The 22,604-nt window shown below is 46.2% G+C and overlaps 2 protein-coding genes across 2 annotated transcripts in view; one reads left to right on the top strand and one right to left on the bottom strand.

Moving 5' to 3' along the window:
* Positions 1–2,993: 2,993 nt before the first annotated feature.
* DUSP28 (dual specificity phosphatase 28) lies at positions 2,994–7,072 on the bottom strand. The gene is made up of 2 exons (XM_044292375.1): positions 6,649–7,072; positions 2,994–3,332 (listed from the first exon to the last, which is right to left on the bottom strand). Exons 1-2 carry the CDS (start codon positions 6,991–6,993, stop codon positions 3,240–3,242), a joined length of 438 nt encoding a protein of 145 aa, XP_044148310.1. The 5' UTR covers positions 6,994–7,072; the 3' UTR covers positions 2,994–3,239.
* A 2,121-nt stretch (positions 7,073–9,193) lies between these two features.
* The window catches only part of ANKMY1 (ankyrin repeat and MYND domain containing 1), a 52,565-nt gene continuing 39,154 nt past the window's right edge, over positions 9,194–22,604 (top strand). Inside the window, exons 1-4 of the mRNA XM_044291374.1 lie at positions 9,194–9,252; positions 20,201–20,574; positions 20,783–20,929; positions 21,996–22,459. Of these exons, the coding sequence (XP_044147309.1) occupies positions 20,221–20,574; positions 20,783–20,929; positions 21,996–22,459 (965 nt within the window). The 5' untranslated portion in view covers positions 9,194–9,252; positions 20,201–20,220. The remainder of the gene's footprint in view (positions 9,253–20,200; positions 20,575–20,782; positions 20,930–21,995; positions 22,460–22,604) is intronic.

Genomic DNA, 22,604 nt, shown 5'->3' with positions numbered 1-22,604 from the left:
ATGCAGACGGTGGCTCCGTTCAGAGCGGATCCGTCTGCATTATATTGTTAAAACATTTCTAAGTGTGAAAGTAGCCTCAGACGGATCCGTCCAGACTTTACATTGAAAGTCAATGGGGGACGGATCCGTTTGAAAATTGAGCCACAGTGTGTCATCTTCAAACGGATCCGTCCCCATTGACTTACATTGTAAGTCTGGACTGATCCGCTTGCCTCCGCACGGCCAGGCGGACACCCGAACATAACTTGAAGCGTCCCCATCACCATGGGAACGCCTCTATGTTAGAATATACTGTCGGATATGAGCTACATCGTGAAACTTATTTCCGACAGTATATTCTAACACAGAGGCGTTCCCATGGTGATGGGGACGCTTCAGGTTAGAATATACTGAAAACCTGTGTACATGACTGCCCCCTGCTGCCTGGCAGCACCCGATCTCTTACAGGGGGCCGTGATCAGCACAATTAACTCCTCAGGTGCCGCACCTGAAGGGGTTAATTGTACTATCATATTCCCCTGTAAGAGATCAGGGCTGCCAGGCAGCAGGGGGCAGACCCCCCCCTCCCCAGTTTGAATATCGTTGGTGGCACAGTGTGCGCCCACCATCGGGCCCCCCCTTCCTCCCTCTATTGTTATAAATCGTTGGTGGCACAGTGTGCGCCCACCATCGCCCCCCCCCCCTCTATTGTAATAAATCGTTGGTGGCACAGTGTGCGCCCACCATCGCCCCCCCTCTCTCTATAGCAGTAACAATATTGGTGGCAGTGTGCGGCCTCCCATCATGAAAGTCAATGGGTCCGCGAAAAAAAACGGAAAACGGCACAACGGCCACGGATGCACACAACGGTCGTGTGCATGAGGCCTTAATCGGGCCAAACAGAGACTCACAAGCTTCCGGCAATGCCAGAATGCAAAGAGATCCGGCAGGCTGTTCCCCATTTTGTGAGTGTGACCATAGGTGTTGCGGATGTGTATAGTACTAAATATACAGTTAACCAATAGGGGAGAGAGTCAGAAGCAGGATATCCCTGAGAGCTTCTAAAAACATGAATAAAAAAAACCATCAAAAACGGACTCAACAAAAGAGTATCATTTAATTGTATCAATAAAATGTTCAAATTCAAATTACGTACAATGTAAACATGGGTTCAAATGCGGGACCCATAATATAACATAATATACTATTGTATAAAAATAAAGCTGTGTAAGTGATTAAATTATAAAGTTGTACTATAGTGCCAAACTGTTAGCAATAAAAAACTAAAGTCCATGCAGTCTGAAAAAGGGGAAACTTTAGCTGAGATACCACCAATGTGCAATGGTTCCTGACCAGAAGCAGTAATTGAAGTTGCTGAAAGAGAATCTCTGCGCTGACTGCTAAAAAAAAAAAATGCTGACCTTCAAGGGGTTTCCCCATCTCAGACAATGGGGGCATATCGCTAGGATATGCCCCCATTGTCTGATGGGGGAGGGTCCCACCTCTGGGACCCGCACCTACAAGAAGAACGGGGGCCCCGAAAGTTGTGGAGGGCGCATTGCACACGTGCAGCCACCCTACATTCATTTCTATGACACCACGGAAAATAGCCGACCGCTGGCTCGGCTACTTCCGTCGGCCTCATAGAAATGAATCGGAGTGGTAGCCGCGCAAGCGCGGTGTGCTCCCTTTCACTACTATGGGGAAAGCAATTGGTATGGCCACCACCTTGCCCACTCCGTTCTCGGTGTAGGTGCGGGTCCCAGAGGTGCTTCTGATATGCCCCCATTGTCTCAGATGGGAATACCCCTTTAAAAAGTATTAGACAATCCTCATTTTTTCACTTGGTCTTAAAAAAAAAATGGGCTACAAGGGTTAAAAATCAGTCTGTTTGCAATCTGTCAGTCCTTTTTCTTTGAATCGAGTCATCCGACAGCTCTTATCTCTGATCTTCTAACCACTTATTACAGCTCAATTCTTATCAAACTAATACGAATGTGTCTCACATAAGTGTTTATGTGGTCAGGAGATCAGACATAAGAGCTACACATGAGCCTTCAGATGACAGGATTCAAAGAAGACAGACTGTGGCAGCGTGCAAACAGACTGATTTTTAACCCTTGTATCTCCTAAACAGCTGAATATTTTTTAATAACGACCAATTAAAAAAATTATTTTTAGCCAAAAATAAGTAAAATGCATAAATAATGCAATCATAAAAAATGCCCCCGAAGGTATACATACTGTAGCTTTGACGCTGGGTTCACACCTGAGCGTTTTACAGCGCATTCAAACGCGCTGTAAAACGCTCAACACGTGAAAACCAATGATTCCCTATGGGAATGGTTCTCACCTGGGCGTTTTACAGCGCGTACGATCGCGCTGTAAAACGCCCGACGCTCAAACAAGTGCTTGAGCTTTTTTTTGGGCGTTTGTCGCGCGTTCCCGCACATAGAAATTCGGGAACGCGCGACAATGTGTGAACGCCAATCTCTGTATGCGCGATTGTAAACGCCCGTACAATCGCGCATACAGAGCGCTCGTTTCCGAACGCTCAGGTCTGAACCCAGCGTTAAAGGTACTTTCACACTAGCGTTTTTCTTTTCATGCCGAGTTCCGTCCTAGGGGCTCAAATCCGGAAAATAACTGATCAGTTTTATCCCCATGCATTCTGAATGGAGAGCAATCCGTTCAGGATGCATCAGGATGTCTTCAGTTCAGTCTTTTTGACTGATCAGGCTTTTCAGAAAACCGTAGCATGTTGTATTTTTACCTCCGGCCAAAAATCCGGAACACTTTGACTGAACGCCGAATCCGGCCTTTTTCCCTTTGACTTGCATTAACGGCGTGTGTTCCGTCAAAACGGATCCGGGTTTTGCATGTTAAACCTGAAAAATTTGAAAAAAAAAGTTAAAGTCCATAAATGGCGGATCAGCATTTTTTTTTATTGTGATCAAAATCCTGATCAGGATTCAAATGTAATCAGTTTTCACACATTTTTTCCGGATCCGGCGGGCAGTTCTGTTGACGGAATTGAACGCCGGATTCAAACAACACTAGTGTGAAAGTAGCCTAACTTTTTTGAAGGACACTACTCATATGTAGTAGACTAAATAATTTCCTTGATGTTCTCTGTAGTAATATTTCTGGGCTAGGACGGTGGTCCTTTACGTCTTCTCACAGTGGTTGGTGTCCCTGGTTGTGCAGACCCTCAAATGTAGGAATTTCATGCTAGTTCATGCTGGAAAACAAGTGTGGACTCAATGCTTCAGCTGTATAGATTTTTCATATGATTCCAACTGGGACCAGAACCCTGCATTCGGTTCTACGGACGGTCTTACTGCTTTAACCATCTGCAAGAGAACAAATAGTATATTTAAATGAGATTCTACAGAGTATATTCCAGACCTGTCCAAGGCATTACTACCAGATTGACGACATAGGCTTCTAAACTTTTCTTACATACAATCAATTAACTAAAAGTTTGTGAGGAAATTTAACTTTAAAGGAGTTTTCCAGGACGTACTGATTGTTGGCCTGTCTTTAGAAAAGGACATCAATATCAGACCTCTAATATCAATAACACCTCTATACACAGAACACAGGATCCACCATTCACACTAGGCGATATCACAGCTTATCTACTCCCTCCTGACCTCTGCACAGATCACAGAGAATGCCTAGAAAACTCTCCCATAGAAGTCAATGGGGTCCCCTCCAGACCATAGTGTCCATGGCCCATGGTGGCTGCTGTAAAGCATATTTCTAAATGCTGGTAAAAACAGTTCAGGCAAGATGTCTGTTCAGAAAATAGAATAAAAAAATAATAATCTAGTATCAGATAATATAGTATGTGTCACAATGTGGTTTTAACTGACAATTTATATATATATATATATATATATATTAAACACATAAGTTAACAAAGTTAGGCCTCATGCACACGACTGTTGTGTGCACCCGTGGCCGTTGTCCCGTTTAACGTGTTTTTCTGCGGCCCCATTGACTTTCAATGGGTCCGTGGAAAAATCGGAAACTGCACCGTTTGGCAGCCGCATCCGTGATCCGTGTTTCCTGGCCGTGAAAAAAATATGACCTGTCCTATTTTTTTCACGGCCAACGGTTCACGGACCCATTCAAGTCAATGGGTCCGTGAAAAATCATGGATGCACACAAGATTGTCATCTGCGTCCGTGATCCGCGTCCGTTTTTTCCTATCATTTCAATGGCAAACTTTACTTAGATTTTTTTTTCATTTTTCATGTCCGTGGATCCTCCAAAAATCACGGAAGACCCACGGAAGAAAAAAACGGGCACGGATCACGGTACAACGGAACCACGTTTTGCGGGACTTTAAAAAATACTGTTGTGTGCAGGAGGCCTTATGCAGTAATTTGATATTGATGTCCTATCCTCAGGAATTAGGGGTGGGCAACCTGCGGGACTCCAGCTGTTGTGGAAATATAAAAAAGCAATCAGACTGGCTCACAGTATTTTTGCATTTATTACAATTATTTAAATTGATTTACCTGCTAAAATATTAAATTAGTATACATATCCTAATTGCATGTCAACATATCAGCTTGGTTATATAGGTACTTTAAACGCGGAGCTCACGCATATACCTAAATGACAGGGGTACTCCAAATGTGACCTCTTACGTGGTGTCTGTCTGCAACGTTATATACTTAGATCTCTCAAATGTTCAGATAGTTGTATGTTAATTTGCCGGTAATCTGAACACAAGTTGTTCAAAGATTGTTCAGTTTGCGGTCACTGGTACATGGTCTTCACATCCGAACATTACTTAATGCTACGGTTAGACCCCTTTCAATTGGCGTTAGTTTCCTACCTCCTGCCACGAGGTAGTCACTCGGCTTGTTCTTCTCGGCGTCTCACGTGACCAGACCAGAGAATGGTTTCTTGGTCAATGATGTCATCCACCTGCACCGGTCGAAGTAGCGGAAATCGATGTAGCAGAGCCGCGCCGGTGCAGGGTTCAATTCTTATTCAATGGAAACGCCGAACGATAGTGCACCAATTGATATAGGTCAGTCCACTGTGCTCACCCTTTTTAGAATGGCTCCAGATGAAATGAACAAAAAGTCCTTTAAGCTGTAAATAACGCACCACTAGCTGGGTCCAGTTCACACTAGTTCACACTAGACGCGTTTCGGAACCGTAGTTCCTTCCTCAGTAGGCAAATGTGAAATGCTGGATGGAGACAGGCTGGACATGTCTTTATATCCCCTTATTGGGCTTGATAGAATATCTGGTCTGGATTCCGGATTTTGCAACTGCAAATAATTTGCAGATTGCACTCACCCGATCCTTTCTGTAAACCCAAAAAGATACTTGCATGCATATACAATAATTGATGAATAATAAATATACAATATACAGTACAAAAATATAAAATACAGAATACATAAAAATGAATAAAAATAAATAAAAATGATGTGCATGTTGTAGATGGATCTCAGGTTCATGGGTCTATGCACATTAATGTTGTGGAAATACAATTCCCAGCATGCTCCATTTATTTCTATGAGAGTTCTGAGAAGAGTAGAGCAAGTATAGAGGCTGGGAGTTGTAGTTTCACAACAGCTGGAGTGGTGCAGGTTGCCAAACCCTAGGATATAGGTCATCAAAATAAGATTAGCAAGGGACTGACTCCTGGCACCCCTGCCAATCAGCTGTTCAAATAGGTCGCCACGCTCCAAGAGTGCTTATGACCCTTTCTAGGCCGGTGACGTCACCATACATCAGTCATGTCGCCCAGGTGCAGCTCAAGTGAATGGACTATACAGTGGACGGCGCTGTGCTTGGTAAGTTGTGAAGAGGCTGCTGCACTCGCCGGAGGTCTGATAACGCTGCAGCCGCCTCTTCATACCGCTGATTGGCTGGGGTTTAAGAAATCAGACCCCGCCGATCTGATACCGATGATCTATCCTGAGGATAGTCCTCCACATTATATTCAGTTTCTTTGATTACGGCTAGTCTTCTTAGAAAATGGCACCGAGACTGTGGCCTAACGTTTGACGTTTAGTGCCAAATCACGCCACAATTCTGCTGTAAAATGTGGTCTCAAACTTAAGCCAATAACATGGTGGTATAGAGCTTAGCAAAAGTGTCTATGCCTGCGCCCCTGTGATAAATCTGGTGCAGGTCTAAGCTTACACCATCTACAGCAGCAATGCCCAACCTGCGGCCCTCCAGCTGTCTCAAAACTACAACTCCCAGCATGCCCAAATAGCAGTAGACTGTCCAGGCATACTGGGAGTTGTAGTTTCGCAACAGCTGGAGGGCTGCAAGTTGGGCATCCCTGGTCTATAGGATTAGTAAATCTGTCCCAGTGCATTTTATATAAAGAGGCTGAGCTGCAATACCACATACAGCCATCAGACAAGTGTGGCACTATTTCTGGTCAAAAAAGCAGAACCTAGGTTCTAATCCTGGACAATCCCTTTAACATTATATTATGGAATCGCTATTTATGCATGCAGTTCCCTACGTATATTCCAAGAGAAGTGAGCTCTCCGCATGAGACAGAAGTGATCTCCTTGCCATGAGTCACCTCGATGTCAGGTGATGCAGCCGTCTGATTCAGTTAGGGCAATGACTGGTGGACTCTCATCCCAGGACAGATAACCATGAGATTGCTATTACCTGAAATGCGTCCTCAAGTGACATATTCCAGTGTTTTATTAGGTAGGCAATGCAGATGGTGGCAGAACGACTACGCCCATGTTTGCAGTAGACCAGGCACTTCCCGCCACTTTTTATAGTACTGTCTATCAGCTCCACACACTGGTCAAAATGAAGGGAGAGGTTCTGCAGCGGATCATCGACCACGGGGACACGGAGGGTACGGACCTCGAAATCCGGGAACGGCTGCCTCCTGGAAACGTTGATGCAGCAAGTCACTCCTTCCGCTATGAGAAGATCCTTCTTGCAGGCGGCTCTGGCATTGCTGATCATTAAGGAATCTGTCACTTTATACAGCTCTGCCATGTCTCCCAAGTCACAGTATAATAATATCTTGAGGCTACAGTCATAAAAAAAACGGAAAGACAACTTCTTCCAGGTCCTGGGAACACGCCACTGACTCCAGTGTTCTCCGGGACAGAGTCTTTAGGGGATATTTTAAGATCCTGACCTCTGAGATGTGGCCTCCACCACAGAGCTGCTTGATAAAAATAGACAGCAGGACATCAACGAGAAACATTAGACGTCTACACACATAATGCCCAATGCCACAGCGCCAACTCTAGAGAACAAACGGGCACCGATGGGTCGTCCGAACAGCGTTCAGCCGCCTTTTCCTGTAAGGCCTTTATGTGCAGATTACGTGGTGCTTCCAAAGACAGAAGTAGATTCAAAAGCCACGAGAAATATAAAGCGAGGACTTTTACTTCTTCTTCCTGCTGGATCCATATAAAACGGCATAAAAACCGCCAGATAGCTCTTTCAGCAGTCAGCCGTCCCTCATATGTCGTAGGCATGTGTCCTGAGTGGGGAGAGGGCCACTTCCAGACACAGGATGATGATGCGGGTAGCTAGAAGACCAGTAGGCATGAGGGGGAGCAATGGAGCTGGGGCCTGGTGGAGGATATCAGGCAAGTATCCTCATCATCACGGATCTGGCCACACTGGGGGTCTGAAAAACTGCCCAGCAAAAAGGTGGACAACCCCTTTAAAAGCCCCTTGTTCCCAGTAATTACCGTGTAAAGCCTCATGCACACGGCCATATGAGTTTTTGTGGTCCGCAAGTTGTAGATCCGCAAAACACGGATATCGGCCGCGTGTTCCGCATTCTGTGGATCGGTACGTCCTGCTCTCTGTTAGAAATGCCTACACCTGTCAGTAAAATGGACAACAGGACTTTTTATTTAGGCCTCATGCACACGACTGTATGTATTTTGCAGTCCGCAAAAAACGGATCAGCAAAAAAATAGGGATGACATTCGTGTGCATTCCGCATTTTATAGAACAGTACAATCCTTGTCCGTAATGTTCTATTTTTTTTTTTTGTGGAACGGAAATGGAATGTACACGGAGTAACTTCATTTTTTTTGCTGACCCATTGAAGTGAGTGGTTCCGCATACGGTCCGCAAAAATAAATAAAAAAAATAGACACGGAAAGAAAATACATTCGTGTGCTACCATTCACACATCCGTAGAACGTGTCCGCACCCGTTCAGCAATTATCTAGAACGGGGGCGGCGGACCCATTCATTCTCTATGAGGCAGGAATGGATGCGGACAGCAAAAAAAATATAGAACATGCCCTATTCTTGTCCGCAATACACTACGGATGTGTGAAGGGTGCACGGCCGAGGAACAGATGTGCAGATGAGGACATCAAATGGTGTGCTGTCCGCATCTATTGTGGCCCTATGGAAATTAATGGGTCCGATACGCAAAAAAGGCAGACTGGATGCGGACCGATACTACGAACATGTGTAAAAGGCGCCTCCGATCACCTGGTGAACGAGCAAGCCTTCATACCCAGCAGATTGTGGTGTCCGAATAGCAAGACAGACGGAGGACGGGGTCAGAAAACCGGACGTCTGGCCACTCTAATTGAACGGAGTGAAAAAATAAAACGGTTTTGGACAGAGGTCTGGCTGGCAACGGTGCCGCTATTTGGGCTGGGCTCCCCTAAATGGTGGCAATGCGGGTATGTAACAAATGTGGCGCTAGGCATCATTTTCCACCAAATCTTGCGGCTCTAATTGGGAAGAAACAGCTGGTTCCTGATAATTGCCTGCTGGGTGATACCCCACACCTCAAGTATGGCAGATCCAATAATAATAAAAAGGCCATTGACGAGGTGGGGTCACTTACTTTTTTTTTTTTTTTACCCCCTTAACACACACACACACACACGAGGGTTTCCACGCATTCACATTAAAACAGAAACCAAATAACCACCATGGAAGACGTTTATTGCCAGGCACAGCAGCTGAAGAAACCGCACTGATAACGCCCGAGGCCGCACCCATCCATAACTGCCTTTACAACTATGCTGACTGAAGTCGCGCCAAAAAACCTGGGATCTCTGCCCACATCAAACATGGGCGGGCAGCGCGTGATACGTCACTGCCTAGCGACCGCAACCATGGCGACGCGTCTCCGTGCTCTGCCGTAAACCCGTCGCACATTGGACGTCACGCGTAGCTATGGCAACCATTGGTGCACCTAATCGAGCGCGTGGTGAATGGGCAAGCTCATACACAGGACATGGTTACCGGCTCAGTGCTAATGAGGTAACTTACCGTCACTGACCTACCTTAGAAGCTCCGGGTGTGTAGTGGAGTTCAGGACGAGCTGACTCTTATCATATGCGTTATTTATGGAAATGCCGATGCATGTAGAGTCTCCAACCAGCGGATGGCAGGCATGCTGGGCCTTGTAGTTTTGCAATAGCTGGAGAACTGCAGCTTTTGACATGCGCTTATATATATATATCCATGAAAAAGGTCAGGCAGCACTCCTCAATATGCAGCTGTAGCGGTGCCCGCAGTGATCCCTCGATACAGGACCGGATAAACAACACAGAAAATCCGCGGCACTCCTTGAAGTAAAAAATGTGCAATTTATTCACACATGTCAGAAAAGACAACGTTTCGGTTCTCTCACAGAACCTTTTTCAAGTCAGGTGACTTGAAAAAGGTTCTGTGAGAGAACCGAAACGTTGTCTTTTCTGACCTGTGTGAATAAATTGCACATTTTTTACTTCAAGGAGTGCCGCGGATTTTCTGTGTTATTATATATATACACACACACACATCAGTGGTGTAACTAGAAATGATCGGGCCCCCCACCACTCGCCTAGTAACTTCTTCTCAACTCCCACCCCCACTCCTGAGGCGAGGCCCAGTTGGTCCTAATTGGTCGGCCTGGATTCTGTTTTTTTGCACTGAGGAGAACACCACGGGCCTGCTATTCTAACCATCATTGAAGGGGGCACAGAGCTCAACCAGTGTGGGAGGTCAGACGTCCACCGATCACGAAGTGAGGACGTGTCCTAGAGGATAACCCCTTTAATAATACTTTAAAGTGACCCTCCGGTTCAAGAAAAAAAAAATCCCCATTAACTAGGGATCACACAGATCACTTACCTGGTGACCTCCGTTACATCTTTTTAGCGGCAGATCTGCTAATTCCAAGGTCCTCTTCTATCATCCAAGATGGCCGCACCACTTCTCAGACTGCCTGATGTACACTGTTCATTTGGTAGCCCAATACACTTCTTGCTGCCCTCGGATTGGTCAGCACTGCTCATGTGAACAGCGCCGGCCAATCCAAGAGCAGGGCTGGACAAGCAGGAAGTGTCTTAGGCTACCGATACACAGTCTACATGGCGGTGCAGCCATCTTGGATGATAGAAAAGGAGTCTAGGAATTGGTGGATCTGCGCCTATCCTCAGGATAGGGCATCAATATCTGATTGGCGGGGGTCCAACAGCCGGCACTCCCGCTGATTATCTGTTTGGCCAGGAGGCAGCACTCCATTCGAATGCCATTTCTTCATGTTTGCACTACGCCTTTAGATGGGCCAATTATCGGGAACGAGCGTTCCCAGGAACAGTCATTCCCGATAATCTGGCCGATTATAGTCGAGTGTCAATCCACCTTTACTGTTGATTATATTGCACAGAGATTGTCATCACTCATATCACATTAGGTTCCTATTGGGACTCAACGTTTCATTTCTTTATCTACTGGGTCCAACTAAGCTGTCAGTATTTTATGGAGTAGTGGAGGACAACCATGGGGAGAACATACCAATGCTGTGCAGATGTTGTTCATGGTCAGATTTGTACCCAGGGGGCCTCAGTGATGCAAGTTGTGAGGGATATCACCCCTTGTGCCCGCTTGACGTCAACTACGTCGAGCTCACGTGATACGGTATGGTCAGTGGTTACCAAGGCGTGACATTACGCCCTCCTGGAGGAGCAGGTAACGTTAGCTTGGTACAATTTTCACAGACTTCTCCTGTCCACACGGGCACAGAGAGGCAACAATCTGAGAGAGCCTTTTCACTGCCCCATTGAAACAGCGCGTTCTCAGCCCGGGAAGACTGCCACCAGTTCCTTGTTTGATATAAGCACGGTCCGTTAACGGGATTATATAGGGTAAGAAATCAACCTGCGGTAGCGTATTGCTAGGCCGAAACACGGACGTGGGGATTGGTGATCAAGATACAAGACAGCACAAGATTAAATTATATGTTAATCGCCTTAAAGGGAACCTGTCACCGGGATTTTGTGTATAGAGCTGAGGACATGGGTTGCTAGATGGCCGCTAGCACATCCGCAATATCCAGTCCCCATAGCTCTGTGTGCTTTTATTGTGTAAAAAACCCGATTTGATACATATGCAAATTAACCTGAGATGAATCCTGTCCCTGACTCATCTCACCTACAGGACTCATCTCAGGGACAGGACTCCTCTCAAGTTAATTTGCATATGTATCAAATAGTTTTTTTTAATAAAAGCACACAGAGCTATGGGGAGTGGATATTGCGGATGTGCTAGCGGCCATCTAGCAACCCATGTCCTCAGGTCTATACACAAAATCCCGGTGACAGGATTCCTTTAAGGGCACACTAGATAACACAATATACACACAAGGATATATACAGTGATCTGAGGTTACAAATACAGGTGGTATGGTACAAACAGGATTAAGCAGAACAAAAGTCAGTTTACCAGCTGGATGAGTCCTTTTGGGTTGTGATGAGTCCTTTGCTGTATTCACATGGAGGGCAGTGATGTCAGCAGGTTGCAGGTCTCTCTAAACACATGGCATGATGTGACCCTCCTTTAGAGAAAAGACACGCCCGCTTGCTGGCACGAGCCTTTTGACCTGTAGCCGGCCCATGCCCTCCCGGCCTCTTGGAGGGATCCACTACCCCTGTTCTGGGGCTGGCAGCAAATGAGCTACAAAACCTATTAGGGCTCATAGCTCCAGACCAGAATGTCGCAGGGAGGTGGTTCTGGGACCAATTGATCCGCCTGGGTTACGGCTACCAGTAGAGTCCAAGCATGGTACAGTTAGTTAGTTTCTGTGGGGAGATATGTATATCTCCTCTCCCTGGCACCCCACCTCCAACCTATGACCATGGGTATGTTTGTCTTTGCCTCAGGATTGCATAAATATATTTGACTTATGTCTGGGATGGCCGGGCGATTCATAATTCCTTATGACCAGTTGGTTCCATGATGTCTGGGGGGAAATTATAGATCTGGGCAATGGCTAAGACTCCTACAGAGAGGTTTTCCCTGTAGAATTAGCTGGCCTCTGTACTGGCTGGTTGAGGTGTGAATTCGTACGCATGTGGCCTCCTTGAAGCCAGAACCCCTGTGGAGTTCACTACCTCCGCTATCTGACAAGCAGATGGTTGGAGTGAGAACTTATTTTGCATGTACACTGATAAAGGTGAAATCAGATGAAAATCATGATCCATATTCCTCACACAGTCAGTACCACTGATATGTATTTGGATGTCACCTCCACCATGGATATGGCACATGTCATTGTGATCTGCATCTATAAAACACAATGCTTTTATTTTTTAAGATATGAACAAAGTGCCTTATTCATCAGCAGTCACAGACTACCACCCCTAAAACATAGCCTTTATTATATATCATAAAAAAATATATAAAAAATAACCCCAGTGATAACATATAGAAAACAATGAAAGAAAAAAAAAATATTGATTTAAATGAGTCAATCCTCTGCACTTAGGGACACGGATAGGCAGGTGCCGGCCAAATATAATATCCTATGGGCTCTGACCCTCAAACTGGCCCTAACTCTATTATGCCCTGCCTAAGAATAGAATGGCCGCCCTGATAGGGGCGATCCCGTATCGGGAACCTCCTGAGCGCCCTAGGATGGCCCTGAATAGGGGAAAAGCTAACAGCTAGTATATGCTAACTGAAAAAATGCCACTATAACGATTAGTAGCTCAATATACTGTAAAAATAAATAAAAATATATATACACACACACACACATAAAACAAAATTACTAAAAACAAAATGGCTGCACACCATTATATATACAAACAATAGAGCTAAGAAATGGGGGTCATTCTAGATAAAAGTGGTACAATACCGACTAAATGAGTATACATTTTGTTTTTTGTATTTTTTTTTTATATACACACACATTGATGAAATAAATAAGAGTCAAAAGTTTCTATATCACTACCGTAAACCACTGACAGCAGGAGACCCTCTGTCACTGTGACACAGGACCACTGTATGCAGTGCCTCATCCACTTACAGGGAATGGTGTCACACATCTACAGTTGTGTATTTTTACACTGGGCTCCTGCAGCAAAGTGTTATCTGTGCTTTGCAAGTTAACTCCACCATCTCTCCCGTATACCACTGTATACAGCACCTAATTCATGTTTAGGCGACTGTGATTTTCATATACTGCTGTCCACCTCGTGATTGATATATCAGGGCGCGTGGCTCCTGTACAACAGTATCCTCCGATCTTTACCTAGTGGATACGCAAGTAGCAGATTGTTTTTTCACGCTCGTATCATTGGGGGACACAGGACTGTGGTTATAGCTGCTTGCTGCCACTAGGAGGCGACGCTAGGCTGAAAAGTGATAACTCCTCCCCTGCCGGCTATACCCCCTCCAGCCTGGAGAGAGCATATCAATTTTTAGCTTAGTGTGTAAGGAGGCAGACCTCTCTGCTTTTGCAGGGCGGCTTCCCTTTCTTATTTTTTCTTTTTGTTTTATCTTTTCCCTTTTAGGTAGGGGAAACAGAGGCACTTGCCCCTCTGTCTACCCCGGGAGCTAGACCGGTGTCGGATCGCTCGCCCTCCCCAAGAAGCAAAAGTGGACCAGGGCAGCCCATCTCCCCTGCTTCCCGCCAGCCAAAGGGTCATCTGGATCCAGCAAGTCCCCCCGCCATTCCAGTCTTTTGCCACTTTGGGTGCCAGCTGCTGAAGAGGTGACCCTCCTGGTACTCTGAGAAGGGGTGAAGAGAAGAGGATGAAGATGGGGCAAGTAGTCCGGATTGGGTAAGTATTCTCAGCCCTTCCTTCCCCCTCCTCCCCCCTTGGTCACCTCGTTCTAAAATCAGGACGACATTTTCTTTAGGGTGGGCCATGCCCTGGGGAGGGCCCTACGTTATTTCAGCCCCCAATGTACCTTTTGGGCCTCTGTCCATGTTTGGGGTCCAGGGTTCCGCATCCCTATCCTTCCGGGGGCCTCACTTTATCCGACCCGCGGGGTGGGCACCCGCAGGCTGGTATGCAACCAGGGCACCTGAGAGCGCCCTCCGCGCCTCCGCTCCCCGGCCGGCTAATAGTTTGACCGGGCGCCGAAAATTTAGACCCCGGCTTAACTTCGGGCCTACCTGTACTCGGCCCGCGCTGTTTCTTGCGGCCCATGGGGTGGACCCAAGCCGGCACATCCCGCGCACCAATCCAAGTCCCTCTGTTTTAAGCCGACCGGCAGTACTTCCCGGTTGGCTGTGCGCCGAACTTTATGTCCCGACTTTGCCGCCTACAAGGCTGCAACTTTCATTCCAAGTATGGAGGGGGCGGGTTCGCCCCTCAGGCGCAAATTCTTCCCGCCTAGCTATCCCCCTCCCCCAGGAGCCCGCTGAGCTCCGCCCCGGTCCTCAAAGCTGGGTTAACCCTTCATGGTAAGCCACTATTTGCAACCAGCACCGGATTATCCGGCGTTTCCTCTCTGCAGGCCAAATACCTTAATTTTAAGGAATTTAACCCCTTCCTGCCTCTTGTCCATTTGGCGGGGGCATCATAGGTAGTCCTGCCCCCCTCAGCCCATATCACCGCAAGACCACCCTGATGGTGTGGTACCAGACTGGGCCCATGTCCTATCCTGGACAGTGGAGGATCGCTTACAGTTTGCCAATCCGCCCTCCGGGGCCGTTTGGTTGATAACTCTCCACTTGCGCAAATCCAGTGGAGGACATCTGGAGGATTCCCAAACCACCCTTCTGGGTTGTCTGGTTGATATGTCACCACCTGCGCAATCCAATGGAGCACCTCTTCAGGTTCCCAATCCACCCTTCGGGGTCGTTTGGTTGATAATACTCCACCTGCGCAAATCCAGGGGAGCACATCTGAAGGATTCCCAATCTACCCTCCTGGGTCGTTTGGTTGATAATTCTCCACCTGCGCAATCCAATGGAGGACCTTTGTAAGTTCCCAATCCACCCTCCTTGGTTGATTAAGCACCGCCTGCACAATCCGGTGAGTGGTCCTGTAGAAGTTCATATTCCACCCCCTGGGTGGTTTAATTGTTATATCACCTCCGACTCAGCCTGCAACTGCCATGGCTAAATGCTGAGAGGTAGAACTGCACATGAGCGGGCCAGAGCAGGACGTATTTCCTCCTCGGTCACCTCTGCACCTGCACTCTTCCTCCCTTGGGTCACGTTCAGAACCCTCCCTTCCTGAAGGGGTTGGTTCTGAGGGGTAAGGGGGAATCAGTTATTCAGACTCTGACATGAATCCAGTTCAATCTTCCTGAGATTGAGTCCATGCTAGCCAGCAGTACTGATTGTATGCATTACCCCCTTTCTTAGGCGGCATTTGCACCACTACTGTATACAGTACTTACCTTATGAATTACCTTCTTCCATAGGTGCCCTAACCGCACTAGCACTGGTCTCAGTGCCAGCCATAGGCGTTCCCCCTTCCGTAGGTGGCAGAATTGCAGTTCCACTGGGTAAAGTACTGACCGTATGCATTAGCCTCTTTCATAGGTGGCGTTATGGCATTATGGCATTATCACTGGTTGCAGTATTTACCGTATGCATTACCCCCTTACTTAGGTGGAGTAATTGCACTTTTCACCAGATACAGGACTAGTCATATGCGTTACCCCCTTCCATAAGGGGCGTAATTTCTCTACCATTGGATTCAGTTCCTGCCGTGTGCATTTCCCCCTTCCATAGCTGAGGTTCTTGCACTACCTCGGGATACAGTACTTCCTGTATATGTTTCTCCCCTTCATAGGTGGAGTAATTGCACTACCACTGAGTACTGTGCTTACCGTATACATTAACCCCTCCATAGATGGGGTAATTACACTTCCCTTGGATATGGTCCTGAATATCGCACTACCCCCCTTTCTTAACCGGAGGATTGCACTACCACTGAATGCTATTACATTAGTCGTTTGCCTTCACCATGCTTCCGTGGTATTACCCCCTTCTACAAGCGATCCGTTAACGGGCGAATCACTAAGTATATTTGCTTGCTATAATTCAACTACACTACGACACTAGATACATTGGCTTCCTTCACAGGTGGGCCGTGGCAACAGTCGGTACCGTGAGTGCCTTGTACTCTTCATCTAGTGGTATATGGATACTGCCACTGGATTCTGTGGCTACTTCCATATTGTATCCTTCCTTTTTCTTCCGGTGCTGGTTGGGGGCGCAAATATGTCGACCTTTGTTCTCTCAGGGGGGTCACCCAGCAATAACTCAGGCTTTACGATGGCGTAATTGCCATAGCTGATCAGCACCTATCTTCGGGTGCGCTCTACTAGGTAGCTTAGTCCCTGCGGCACTCGTCTACCACTAGATTACCGTTATAAGCGGGACTGGGATGCTAATAGTTGTTGCCGTGATTCCATCGGTGCTACCTCTCTTCAGATATGAGTACTGTCTACGTCACCTCAAGCCGATGGTGGTCATTCCTTTCACTGCTCATTCCGTGGGTGGACTACGTGTCTCCCCCACCAGGCAGAGCGGGTGTCTGCTAGGGGTTTAGTTCCTGGAACGGAACACCCGTTTCTTTTCCTGTCCCTCCTCGAGCTGGATGGCTGACCACCTTCCCCTTCGGTCTAGCTGACCAGTAGCCATGGGTTGTACGGCTATGGAATCCCATCTCTATCAATTCCACATGACCAGGGTTTTCCGTGTAGGGTAAGGGTGTTGGACATTGTAATTGCACTCCACCAGGCAAGAGTATTCCAGGCAGGGTTTCCACATTGTCAATATATGGTCACTTACAAGACTTCCCATCACTGGTGATGCTCACATCGGCTTTACTTCTACTTTTCTCCAAGGTATTGGTTCTTTGGGCTGCAGTTGGGCATGCCTGGCTCAGGAATTTTTTTCTCGGTGGTTTCTCAAGCAGCTTCTCTCGCTAGAAGTCTCACCATAAGCCTTTACGGCTCTTGGGGCATTGGTCTACCAATTAACCACTTCCTAAGGGACGTTCTCTTAACCAGAGAAGGATCCTGCGGACCTGGATTTTGGTTCTGCTTCCACAGTTGCGGCCAGGAGCCAGCTTCGTCGACCTGTGGATAGTTTGGAGGCGTTTCAGTGAGTAACAGGTCCTCCCTCTGGGACGTCTTCTTCTCCTCTTTATTTCTAGGAAGGCGGTTTTCAGAGTTGATAGCACCTTCTTGTACGTGCATTTTTATTTTGTCATTAGCATAAGGCAGTGCTCCGCCCAATATCTTCTTTCTTTACAAAAGGTAGTTGCCGCTTTCCAAGTCATCTCAGACATGGGTTTCTCTTCTTTCTCCCTCGCATTATAGAAAGCGGGCTCTCCATCAGCCATGTGATTTGGCCTCTGAGGTTTGCTGGTCCATAACTAGCGCTTTCCGCTGTACAGACTTTTACCTGGTCTTTTCCGGGAGGTCCTTGTCAAAGCTGACGGCCTCCAAAGGGATGTTCTTCAGATATATCTGTTTGACAGTTGCTCGGGCATTCCGCTCCTAGGGCAAGGGACCGTCCAGCGGAGTTATGCCCTACCCGACGAGCAGTCGGCGCTTCTCGGGGACATCTACTCCATGCATTAGCTTTCCAGTCGTAGAAGGCGTGTCTTGGTCTTCTTGACACACGTTCACCAAGTTTTACCGGGTGCCTTCCTAGGCATCGGCGGATGCTGTTCGGGCAGCAAGGTCTTGCAGGAGGCAGTGGATTACGCATCCTCAAAGGCGTTTTTCTGCATGGGCGTGTGATTTGTTTCCCTCCCCGTGGACTGCTTTAGGACGTCCCACGGTCCCATGTCCCCCAATGATACGAGTGAGATTTTTGTGAACTCACCTATAAAATCTCTTTCTCGCTTAGTTCATTGGGGGAAACAGCTCCCACCCAGTGGTTCTGTTTGCCGCAAATGATGACGGTTGGCTCGGTCCGACAGACATTTGTCAGTTATTGGTTGTTTACCGTATGTTTTTTTTTTTTCTCCTACTCCTATTGCTTGGGCACAAACCAATATGCTCTCTCCAGGCTGGAGGGGGTATAGCCGGCAGGGGAGGAGTTATCACTTTTTAGCCTAGTGTCGCCTCCTAGTAGCAGCAAGCAGCTATACCCACGGTCCTGTGTCCCCCAATGAACTAAGCGAGAAAGAGATTTTACAGGTGAGTTCACAAAAATAGTTCCCCGTCATTGGGAGAACAATCCATATTAGTGAACTGTTATTGACATCTGCTATATTTACTCTTTTGAGACTTTCCATTTCCAGTTTTGTTCTATAAACTGGAAATATCCTACTGGTTTACTTTAAGTGTTTTCAGATCTATGTCTTGACCTGATCCTGGTCAGGTATCTACCCAACGGGTCCCCTGATGAGCCCAACTATGTATGGGTGAAACGCGTTGGGCGGATGACGTGATAAACTAACACGGCATGTTTTTGCTATAATATCAATTTTACAGCTAGGTTTATGGTAGTGATATACAAACTTTGACTCTTATTTATTTCATCAATTTATTATATTCTGTGTATATTATTAATATTTTTTTTTGAGTATATTGAGCTACTAATCGTTAGTGGCATTTTTTCAGTTAGCATATACTAGCTGTTAGCTTTTCCCCTATTCAGGGCCATCCTAGGGCGCTCAGGAGGTTCCCGATACTGGATCCCCCTTATCGGGGCAGCCATTCGGTTCTCAGGCAGGGCATTATAGAGTTAGGGCCAGTTTGAGGGTCAGAGCCCATAGGATATTATATTTGGCCGGCACCTGCCTATCCGTGTCCCTAAGTGCAGAGGATTGACTCATTTAAATCAATATTTTTTTCTTTCATTGTTTTCTATATGTTATCACTAGGGTTATTTTTTATTTTAATGGTATATAATAAAGGCTATGTTTTAGGGGTGGTAGTCTGTGACTGCTGATAATTATATATACCACCTGCCATAATATTATACCCACAGGCGGGTTTCTGTCCTGCCTTATTCTTCAAAAAGACGCTAGACTTTTGTCTATGGTGTGTCGTTCCTCTGGTACTCCGTCTTGATCGGAAGGAATAAACTGGTAACTGGAAGTTGTCACTTCCCTTGTTAATATGGTGGAACTGCTTGGTAAAAAAGTGTAGCATTATTTTTGGAGTATAAAGTACATTTAAGGTGGAGAACAAGCACACAGTGGGCCTCATGCCTTTACAAGTATTCTAGGTTCTAGTGAATGTGTCGGCCATTGCTTCGTGAACTTAGAAGATCGCCGATACTGGTCCTCATTAATGAGACCCAGTCGGTGTATGGAAACTTATTTTCAGGCAATGCTGCATGGGGAAAAAAAGCACACAAATTAGGCTACTTTCACACTTTTGTTTTTAATTCCGCTATTGTTGTACGTCATAGGATCTCAATAGCGTAAGAAAACTCTTCAGTTTTGTCCCCATTCATTGCCAATGGGGACAAAACTGAACTGAACGAAATGCACCAAGATGCATTCCGTTCCGTTTGGTTGCGCTCCCATCGCTGACAGAATAACGCTACAAGCTGCAAGCAATGTTTTTCTGTCCGCGATGTGGTGTGGAACAAAACGGATACGTCCTGACACACAATGTAAGTCAATAGGGACAGATCCGTTTTCTCTGACACAATAGAAAACTGATCCGTCCCCCATTAACTTTCAATGGTGTTCATGACAGATCCCTCATGGCTATAGAAGAAATAATACAACCGGATCCGTTCATGACGGATGCATGCGGTTGTATTATTGTAACGAAAGGGTTTTTGCAGATCCATGACGGATCCACAAAAAACGCTAATGTGAAAGTAGCCTAAGCTTGCATCAGCCAAACCAAAGACAGAGCTGACAAGAGCTAGTTTGCTCCAATTTCGTAGAAACATGGCTGCCCCTATAGCACTGCACTGAACGTAGGGTGTTCACAAAGTTTTGAAGAAGAAGCTATAAAGTCTTTAGTCTTTATAATACTTATGTTCTATCAAACGCAGATCCTTGTAGAGGAGAAGACATGTCAGAAACCCATAATGATGCTAAGTCTCAAGAAGAAGACAGTCAAGAAAGACTATTGGAAAATCTGGAGCTGGATGATGTTGAAGAAATTGTAGAGCCGGTCAGAGAAGATGAGACAACTCAAGAGGGAATTGAGGAGGAACCAGATGGTCATAATATCCCTGAGGATGTGAATGGGAGAGACGCTTTGGTGGGATCAGATTGTCTCCTAGGCCCTGATGAACAAGAATTACATTGGGGATCAGAAGAAGATCTGGAAAGTCAGCAGTGGTCTGACGGCTCCAGCTACAAAGGACACATGGCCATGAATCTGAAGAGAGGCTTTGGGGAGTTTAAATGGGCCAATGGAGAGGTTGGTATAGGCATCAAACACAAGAAAGTTCTCTATTAGCTTGGTAAAGTGGAATATAACATGGGCCTTTTGTGGTGCAGTAAGATTGCGGATCTTACATCTTCTTTTACGTGTCTACAAAGCCCAGTTTCATAGGGTTAAGCTACACATATTATAATAACCCACGAGCATGATGTCTGGTAATAACCTATATATTCTCATATTCTAGAGCTATGTTGGTGAATTTTACAAGGATCATCACCATGGAAGGGGGATCTACACCTGGCCCGATGGTTCCAGGTTCACTGGCTCTTTTTATCTTAGCCGTAAAGAAGGATATGGGACCATGAGATTTCCTGATGGTAGAACATACCAGGTACTTGTGTAGTAAGAGTTCACAGCAGTAATGTTGGCATAGTATGATTGTTCTTTGTGTACAGCCATGATCATTTCATGGTAAACGTCCTCCTTAGCTTTGTTCTCCTATTGAGAAGCTGGATCTCCTCCTCTTTTTCAGTGGTCCATCTAAAAAAAGACTTCATGTCATTTACGACTCATTCACATAAAACTTCTTCTTACATACTTTTTAAAAGAGGTTCTGCAGTTTCCAGGGAATGTAACTGGATTATATACTGCACAGTTGCTGCAGAACCTCTTTTAGAGCTAAGAGTTGTTCGGGATTTTGATATTGATGACCTATTCTCCGGATAGGCCATCGATATCAGATCAGCCCTAACCCTGCCAGTCAGCTGTGTTTTGTAGCTTTGATGCTGGAACTACACAGCTCTGTCCATTTTGTAGTGGATAGAACCGGTAACGGCAGCTCAGCTCCCATTCCCTTTATTGTACCCATTCAAGTGCTAGCCACAGTGCCTCCATAACAACGTTGGTCACAGAGGAGGTAACACACCACTTCACGCTACAATTCTGAGTGGTTGCTGCTCTCGGTCATTTCCTGTTCTAATCACTTGAAGTGATCGCAGATTGCTTCTGTTGGACTAGGAGACCCAGGAGTACCAGCCATGGTTTCCTCCTATAGTCTTGGAACAACATTCTCTGAGCTGAGGTTCCCCTACACTGCTTGTTGTAGTGCATATTGTTAGATGCCCCAGAGCTTTGTATGTCAGCTGCTGCAGAACCTCTTAGAGAAATTACCCTTCACAAAGTCCTCAATTCCTATTCAAGAAAGGTTGGCGCACCATATACGGTAGCTTACTGTAATCCACTTCTGGAAATTTCAAGAATATTAGACTCCATCTTCCATGATGTTTCTAAAGGCGCTCCTCCGTCTTGGTGATGTCCTATATTCTTATAATTTACTTTTAATGTGTTACAAACTTACATTTATAGGAACATTCATCTTTTTGTCCCTGTATACTGGTATAATTGCTGGAATATCCTCTGTGGTGTATAGACATGTCACCTTTCTCAACTTTTGGCAGGGACTCTACAAGGCAGATGTGCGCTTTGGACCTGGCGTTGAAAGTTACAGTGATGGCTGTCAGGATGTTGGCATCTGGATGGGTCAGCACTTGTTCAGGCTATGTACTCTGGTACCTGGATCTGTCTCCATGTCTTCTTTCCCACAGTTTAGTCTTCATTTTAATGGGGATCTAGGTAACAGTAAATGTCATTCTTCCGAGCTCCCAAAAAGACCATCGGAGGATCCATTTGATTTTAGATACAAGATCCTGCTTAGAGAGGACAGCTTCACGCTCACTGACAAGATCTACTCCTACTCATTAGATACAGACCACCTTCCCATCACTTGCTCTCAGCACAGAGAGTTTGACAGCCACTTTTATAGAGACTATAACAAACAGGAGGAGTCCGAAGACTGCACTTCTGACAGTACGCACAGAGCCAGAAGCGTGAGGGACATATGTCTGCATGTTAACCTACACAGGTATGTATAGCAGTGCTGAGCACACCTAGATCTGATCATACACATTAGGTAGTTCTTGATGGATCCTACTAATTCTGACTGCATCCAATGACAATCAAACCTGGCTGTCCCCAATGTCTCCATCCAATCGCTGCTGGCCCACACT

Source organism: Bufo gargarizans, chromosome 4 (assembly GCF_014858855.1).
Source record: "Bufo gargarizans isolate SCDJY-AF-19 chromosome 4, ASM1485885v1, whole genome shotgun sequence".
In the NCBI taxonomy this organism is placed as follows: domain Eukaryota; kingdom Metazoa; phylum Chordata; class Amphibia; order Anura; family Bufonidae; genus Bufo; species Bufo gargarizans.
This window is presented reverse-complemented; position numbering and strand designations above follow the sequence as displayed.